Genomic DNA, 8,922 nt, shown 5'->3' with positions numbered 1-8,922 from the left:
TAAAGCACGATCAATTGAATTTTGCATTGCACCTAAAGGTGTGTTACTGATATTTAGAGCTTCCGTTTAACATTGAACAGCCGTTCATCCGCTCATCGGGAAAGTTGAATGTAGTCATTGCAACTTTAAAGTAAATTCATATTTTCAATTTTGTTTAGAAGTTGCATGCAGTCTGATAAAATGAGTTTGAGTTTGGTCATTTTCATATTTTAATAACAAGGTGTCAGAACTTGGCTTTAAAGAAAAACGCTCAATAAGATTAGGTTAAATAGGGTGCGTTCGTTTAGCTTCCCTGGGTCGACCCTGGTGTGTGGCGGATTTTTTTCCCAGGACAAGTGTGTGCAGATAATTACCCACGTTCGTCCTGGTAAAAAAAAACCGCCACGCACCGGGGTCGACCCAGGGAAGCTAAACGAACGCACCCATAGATGCAGTATACCCTCTGCTAAAACATAGGATTCTAACTGCCTCTGTAGCTACCGGGCAACCTCGGTAGTCTAGTTGGCAAGACACTGCTCTAGAGTTGCAGAGGTCGTGGGTTCGAATCCCACCCGAGTAATATGCCTGTAACAGAGCTGACATAAGTACTGAGTATGCTCACATCGGTAAAGTTAAGATAGATGTGTTGACGTCACCTTTTTGTTGTGAACACAAATCAACGAAACTTAACATTTTTTTAACTTATTTTTTAAAGGTCAATGACGTGCAGGGGCGTCATTACGTCTTAAAAGATTGGGGGACATAACGTTAACGGCGTGGTGTCCGGGCCCGATTATAAGGTCCCGGGGAAATTTTGCATTTTAGATGCCGCCCTGTGATGCAATCTAGTGTCAATTTTGAGGGGGGGGGGGATAATGCCCATGGTTGGACACAAGGTTTCGTCTTACACAGTGCAAAACTTGGGCTTCATGATAAAGGTAGTCAAAAAGATGGGGGACATTTGATATTGTGTCCCCATCCTCAAAAAGATGGGGGGACGTGTCCCCCTGCCCCCCCCCCCCCCCCCCCCAATGGACGCCAATGGTCTGTGGGGTAGTGGGTGTTCCGGCAGCTTCGATATACTGAAATTGTACAATAATTATAAATATAAATTAATTAATTGACTTCATAAATTAATTGACGTTGGTTCTAATCACCAATTTCCCTTTAAAAAGTACGCTCGTACACGCGTCACTAATTTGCATAGTTTATGCAAACTAGCAGGTAATAGCACCATCGGGGTAATTATAATTTATGTCAATTAGGATGGGTGAATATTTACACATTCATGAGATATACAAATTGCAGAAAGCATGTATGGTGCTAATTAATGATAAACTGTAGGAACAAAAAGGACTGCACGTGACCCTTAAAAGGTCATATAAGTAAGAACAGTGCTTACAGGAACACGTTGCCTTGGATCGGTCGAATTGGTCTTTGAAAAGCGTTTGTAACCGTTTGTTATAAAATGCATTTGGGTCGAAAGATGTTGTAAAAGTAGAATACAATGATCCACACAAACACGCCTCGAAATTGCACGGTTTTCCTTTTACCTCGACGACAAACACGGTCGGCCAGTTACGGATGTCAAATTTGTTGACTCCCATAAATGGCAGGCCGTGTTGGTTCTCAAATTAAAGGGAAAACCACGCAATTTCGAGGCACCGTTGTTCTGGAGTGCGTTTTGGCGACCCCAACACTCGATTGAGATGTACTTCAGAATAACTACGGGTGTTATCTTGATATGCCAAACTGACCAAAATGACGCGATGCACTTAATTCCATTACAGTAACCTACAACACTTGTTATATATAACTCCTCAAAGAAACGTTTTTGGTGGTGTCTCGGAAAAATAAACCCGAAGTTAAATGTTGGCGGGGGGGGGGGGGGGTTATGTTCGTAACCCCCCCCCCCCCCCCCAACAACAAAAAAACAGATTTTTTTAAAATAATACTAAACATTCACAGAAAATAGTAAACTAGTAAAAAAAAATTATTTATGGTTGACCTGTACGACATTTTAAGAATAATATTGTGTGATATTTCAACCAACCTTATTTAATTGAATTTAATTTAATTATTGAATTGAATAATCACCTAAAGTATAATTCCCCAGTGATATAATGTGCTTCAAAACTCCTCAATCGTCGTACCAATGGATACATTATAGAAAGTAATTATACCCACTGCGGCCCAGTCAAAATGTATTGGTTTCCATAGTGTAACAAATTGCCATGTGCAAACAATGGAGGAAATTATTGATACAGAAAATAATGGTCTACTCACCGTAAAGTGCTTTTCATTTCATTAAAACAAGTCTCCTTTTTCCATCCTTCGGGTTTGAGTCCGGTGTGGAAGTCTTAATGATAAATCCCATAGCAGACGACATTGTAAGTTTTTGCGGACACTCGTAATGCACATTTTGTGTCACTGCTATCCGTGTAGCCACAGTTAGTACGAAAACTATACTATATACATCAATGACTATAGCTGAGCTGTGTGTGACAATGGGCGCTGGCAACAAAATGCTGGTTTTATGCAAATGAATTACAATGAATCTAATACAGAAGTTTACACGGGGAATATTACAAAAATGCGGGTATGTTTTTCCTGCTAACGATTCAAATCCCACATACCTTGGTTGTCTAATGTTTGTCTTAGTCATTGTGTGCAATAATACAACACTATGGGTGTTGTTAAGGGGGTTTTTGGTCTGACCTCATTAATTTTGATGTTAATCAGTCATGAATTCGCGTTCAACTTTCAGGTACTTTTTTTCTTTCTTTTTTTTCAAAATAAAAGTCAACATCATAATGTCAAGGCCAAAACAAATTGGGAAAAATACAGGTGTTCTGATGTATTAGTGGGCTTTATTCTAAACTCTCTTTGATGAATCGATTGTATACATGTCAACAGTAATGCCAATGTTGTGCTTATGTGCTTAGTGTCTATATGGTAGCCTTATCTGACTGTTGTTTTGATACTGGCACCCAGGCATTCTCTAAAAGGCGGTGGACACTATTGGTAGTTACTCAAAAGTAATTATTAGCATAAAACCTAACTTAACGAGTAAGATCGAATTTGGTAGTATAAAACATTGTGAGAAACGGCTCCCTATGAAGTGGAGTAGTTTTCGAGAAAGAAGTAATTTTCCACGAATTTGATTTCGAGACCTCAGTGAACTTGAGGTCTCGAAATCAAGCATCTGAAAGCACACAACTCCGTGTGACAAGTGTTTTTGTTTCGTCATTATTATCGCGCATGACCGATTGAGCTCAAATTTTCAGCTCAGTTTACTAAAGATGAAACTGGTATTAATTAGGGTATGTGGCAAGGTCAGGGAGGTATCCCTTTTCTTTTCTTGGGCTCTCAAATCTGTCTGCAATAGAATATTGTGGAGGGTCTACCAAATACGTTTAAGGCCGATGCTATATTTTCTATAGGTTGGGGTTCACCCCTCCCTGTCTGAAGTGTCATAGTTCACTCATTCGACTGTTCAAAGCATATTGACCTTGTGACCTTGTGGTGTCATAGGTCATATTGGCTTTCCGGTGTTTACCGTCTTTCCCAAACCGTGAAAGGGCTGCACGGAGTGTCCCGTGACCGTCCACTGCAAACGGAATGTTGTTTGCGTTTCACCAGGAAGTTCTGAGTAATCTGACACAAAAAACATTGTATAAACGAGAAAATCTGATTTATTAATTGCATTCACTATTGCATTCGGTAAAAGAAATGTAACAAAATACACAACATCATAAACAACGACGACCATTGAAACACAGTTGGGTACTTTAACATTAACTCTGTGTTTATGGTGTCCAGAAAACCAGTAAGGAGTTTTCACCGTGTTTTTATGTATAATATTTTTCCAAGAAGTGCCGCTACCAGCAACTTTCGTCTCAATAACGACGAGTTATCTGTCATAATGCTCTAAAATTTAACTATACTATCATGTGTCAAATTTTCTCGACAATTTCATACTGCATAAGATCTCAACCAGATTACATGACTTTCAAAAAACAATTCCCGACTCACAAAACAAATTTAGCCAACATTTTTTACAGGTTTATAGAAAAGTTTGCGGTAACACCATGTAATAACAATCTCTCAATGAGTTGGGGTGGTTCTGAAAAGAACCGTTGGATAAAAGAACCGTTGGATTGAGTTAATCCAACGGTTCTTTTCAGAACCACCCCAACTCATTGAGAGATTGTTATTACATGGTGTTACCGCAAACTTTTCTATATCTTACTTCCACCATGCAAAGTTTCAAATCCTACTTTTACAGGTTTGTTATTTGTTATTGATCACACACAACATGGACACTGTCTGCGATTTATATTTCTGCCCCCCATCCTTCAAAGGCACTGGACACGCTTAGCAATTACTCAAAATAATTAGCTTTAAAAATCATTCATTGGTAGCGAGCAACAGGGAGCCGTTGATAGTATAAAGCAGTGGGTAGAAACGGCTCCCTCTGAAGTAACGTAGTTTTTAAGAAAGAGGTACATGTATTTTATCTGGGACCCATTTTGTTTCTTGTGTTAGTTAATGATGCATCAGTTGGAGGTTGTGGGCGGTGGAAGTATGTGGATGATCTTACTTTAGGTGAAGTTGTCAAGTATGATCAACAATCCTCTATACAAGATCACCTTGATAACTTATCTACCTGGTGTAAAAGTAATGATGTGCTCCCAAAACCTGAGAAATGTTGCACAATGACGATATCTTTTTTGAAGCGCGATGTACCTCAAACTTCGGTTTCTCTCAATTCGATAAATCTCAGGTGTGCAACTTCAATTAAATTGCTTGGTGTGACTGTTCAAAACAACTTAAAATGGGACATACACATTGCGGAAGTTGTTTCTAAGGCATCCCGTAGGTTGTACACTTTGTGCGTACTACGTAAATCCAAAGTACCTACTACAGACATGGTGGCAGTTTATACTTGTTATATTAGACCTGTTCTGGAATACGCTAGTCAAGTTTGGCACAGCTCTATTACTGAGCGCCAGGTTATTGCTGTTGAAAATGTTCAGAAACGTGCCGCCCGCATTATTCTTGGCCTTCAATATAAGTCCTATACCATGGCACTTGAATTACTGGGCATCTCATCACTCAAGTCTAGAAGAGAAGACCTTTTTATAAAGTTTGGTAAGAACTTACTTGGATCCTCTAAGTTTAGGAACATGCTCCCCCCGGAAAAAAACTACTACACGTGATAGAGTACTTCGAGCCAGCACAGTAACCGGGCTTCACATTCCCAAGTGTCGTACTGAAAGGTACAAACGATCCACTATTCCTGCTCTTGCCCGCATTTTGTGAACTTCTGGCCAAATCCCCTCGGCTTAAAATATCTATCTTCTTTTTTTATAGTAATGGATGGTTTAATTGTAAATTGCCTTTTTTTTTAAATTGTTATTACCAAATGTGTTCTTGCCAACTGGGATTTGCCATTTCTTTTTTTTTTGCCATGTAGCGACTCCTAGTCTCATTAGTAATCATTGCTGCAACTTTAATGACAATTATATTGGTTTTTCTAAGTGAGCGATGGTTGGTTTTCTAATCTTATCAAATTGTTTTTGTGCTCTTTTTAAGTTTATACATTTATATATTTTGTTTTTATATATATATAATAGTAATGTTTTTCAATGGCTTTTTTGTAAACTGTGCATTTCGGCTTTTTAGCCGCTGTATTGCAGTGTTTTAATAAATAAACCATGAATAATAATAATAATAATAATCTTAAATATTTAAATCTGAGGAGGCTTCAGACCTGGAGCACTTTCTCATGCATCTAAAAGCACACACTCGTGTGCAACAATGAGGTATTTTTTCTCCAAAACTTTCTTGTAATAGCCATCTGAGTTCAAAATTATACAGGTTTGTTATTGTTTGTACATGTTGGTATACTCAAAGTGACAATACTGGTCTTTGACAATATTACCAAGTACCCACAGAGCCTTTAGGTCCAAATTTTCACAGCTTTGTTATTTCATGTGTGGTTGATCACACAAAACATAAACACTGTCTGATGATTTGTATTCCATTCCTTTACGTATGATATTTGGTGCGAACTCCAAGCTGTAAACGCAGGTCGCTTTTTGTTTTACACAAAGGTGTGTGTATGACATGATTTCCAACAATAGAGATTAAAGGAACACGTTGCCTTGGATCGGTCGAGTTGGTCTTTGAAAATCGTTCTGTAACCGTTTGTTGTAAATGTATATGGCTAGAAAGATATTGTTAAAGTAGAATACAATGATCTACACAAATATGCATCGAAATTGCATGTTTTCTTTTTACCCTGTCGACTAACACGGTCGGCCATATATGGGAGTCAAAATTTTGACTCCCATAAATGGCCGACCGTGATAGTTCGCGACGTAAAAGGAAAACCGTGCAGTTTCGTGTGATACTTGTGTGGATCATTATATTCTACTTTTAAAACATCTTTCTAACCATATGCATTTCATAACAAACGGTTTCAAACGCTTTTTATAGACCAACTCGTCCGATCCAAGACAACGTGTTCCTTTAATTTCAATTGACCTACTTTCATCTATATGAACATTATTAATTAAAAGATACATCTCCATTCATTCAGAATATTTTTAGTTGCTAGACTTGTGGACGATATTCTTGCGAGACTGCTGGCCCCCGCGAGACTACTGCTCTCGCACTGTGCAGTCTCACATCGGGTGCGTTCGCTTAGCTTCCCCGGGTCGACCCCGGTGTGTGGCGTTTTGTTTTTCCAGGACGAACGTGTGCAGATAATTACCCACGTTCGTCCTGGAAAAAAACGCCACACACCGGGGTCGACCTAGGGAAGCTAAAAGAACGCATCCTTAATTGGGCGGGGCGTCCAAAGCGTTCTTATCAAAAGTGTTGGAGTGTCGCGGCAGTCAATACATTACAAAAAGGATATCACGTGACGAGTGCTCCACAAATCAAATGACAAGGATGATTTCTGGGAAAATCTACTGTCTATTTAGTGAAACCTGCTTTTAAACAATTTTCGTGCTCTATCATTGATTCAGTATAGATAGTTCACACGACAGAAATTGTTGTTATACAACAAATCTTTTGTACATTAGTTGATGATACAAACGTGTGATTTAATTTGCATAATATCTGAATGTAGTGCTATTGCAGGTGAGAAGTGTAGGTAGAATAAAAAGCAATTTCTATTTTTTTCAAAATGGCTGCGAAAGATTGGGGGCAGGGTGGTACCTAGTGTAACAGTATGTAAATGGTTAATTTGTTGGTTAATCTATTGACTAAACTAATAACTGTGTCTTGTACCCAGAAGTACACGAATGAAAACTAATGTATTGTATTTGGACGCGCATGCTGTAGGCCGCACTTATCTAAACAATATTCAACTGGTTTGGGTGATATTATGCATTTTTTGTTAACTATTGTTCTGATCAATACTGGCCTTAATCCCAGATAATCCATTTTTTTGTCGCTTTCAAACCTTTTTAATCAATCAAATTAATGTTTGTTTCCTTTTCCATTTTCGGCAACAGTTGTTTTAAATTAACGATCTCTCATAGCTAGTGTCAAGTCTTTCTGGGCAATCCGACGACTGTTCCATGCTACGAGGATTCCTCTGCTTGCGTCGGCCGTCCCTTTGGAGCTGCTGGCCCAACTCGATGCACTGTGTGCACGCCCCGAATTGTTCTGAGACGTGAAGAGCCGTCGGGTCTAGTTGTTCATCCTCCTCGCCCTCTTCGTTGTTGAGATGCTTGCTTAGGGTTGGCATGGAAACATCGTTTGGCGCAATTTCAGTGTTGTTGTTGTTGTTGTTGCCTGGCATCGGACGATACCAGAGATCACATGACACTGACCGGAAGCCCAAGCCGAAATCTGACGTCACAATGTCGTCAGCACTTGGGAGAGCAGACAACCCACTGCATTTGCTTTGACCGTTGAGGAACCCTAACCCCGGACAGAACCGGTATCCACTCTTCGCAGTGAGATTCTGCACACATTCCAGGACACTCTTGCGCCAGACTGTTGAATCGCCACCAGCAGACAGTGCCTCTACCGCCCCCAACGTCCTGTTCGCGGCCTGAAACATGACCATACCTTCTGGGGATACCAAGATTCTCGCGGGGTGACATGGAGAGATTGGTGCCATTTTGACCTCTCCGTTTCCTATACCTGGATAAAGGGTCCCCTCCCGTCTGGTGACCTCAAGATACTCCTGTCCCTCAGCAGCCAGAGGGCGGTATGCCAGGTCGGGGAAGATGCAATCTACGATCTCCTTGACGAAAGCGACACCAACGTTGGGGGTAAATTTATGCAATACTGGTGGCACAGGGAAAAAGCGACTTGAAAAATAGCCACTTCTTTGATCAGTTTGTCCTGAGTGGTGTCCGTTCCTGTGAGGAACCGGATCCGGTTCTTCCCTCGCAAACCCGTTCCTGTGAACAGCCGGATGGGGCATGGTCAAATGGGAGACTTTGGGTGTGGCTAAATTCAACGGGTAGTTAGAACTGTCTTGTATGCCTTGGTTCTGCACCCCAGAGCTGTGCTGTTTGTTTGCGTCACCGGTCTCGTGATGAGATGTAAAATCATAATAGATTTGTTGGTGCTCTTTTGGTGGGTCACTCCTTGTCACTAAGTCTAACGGGCCGTGATTGGTGGGTTGTTGGTAAAGTGCGCTGACCTCATTATGACCCCGGAAACCATTGGTTGCCTCTTGTTGTTGCTGGTGGTTTACCGTAGTTGTCTTAACCTCCGGTCTTGCTCCACGGGCACCGCGGCCGCGACTGCGCCCTCTACCGCGCGGTTTGCCGTTAGCTCGCCCGGCTGTTCCCACTCCACGGGGGCGAACTAAACCGGCTTTCAGTAAGTTCATGTGCAGGTGATTGTACATCACTGTCCCCTCCCCACACTCTCGGATCAGCTGCCTGAATTTCTTCATTATAATTG

At 40.8% G+C, this 8,922-nt stretch overlaps 1 protein-coding gene and 1 non-coding gene across 2 annotated transcripts; one reads left to right on the top strand and one right to left on the bottom strand.

Moving 5' to 3' along the window:
* The first annotated feature begins 486 nt into the window (after positions 1-486).
* On the top strand, positions 487-559 carry Trnas-aga. The gene has a single exon. It is a non-coding gene; the product is annotated as a tRNA-Ser (tRNA).
* Positions 560-6,828: 6,269 nt separating this feature from the next.
* On the bottom strand, positions 6,829-8,922 carry LOC117303936. The gene has a single exon (XM_033788402.1). It carries the CDS (start codon positions 8,912-8,914, stop codon positions 7,517-7,519), a length of 1,398 nt encoding a protein of 465 aa, XP_033644293.1. The 5' UTR covers positions 8,915-8,922; the 3' UTR covers positions 6,829-7,516.

This window comes from Asterias rubens, chromosome 20 (assembly GCF_902459465.1).
Source record: "Asterias rubens chromosome 20, eAstRub1.3, whole genome shotgun sequence".
Classification (NCBI taxonomy): Eukaryota; Metazoa; Echinodermata; class Asteroidea; order Forcipulatida; family Asteriidae; genus Asterias; species Asterias rubens.
This window is presented reverse-complemented; position numbering and strand designations above follow the sequence as displayed.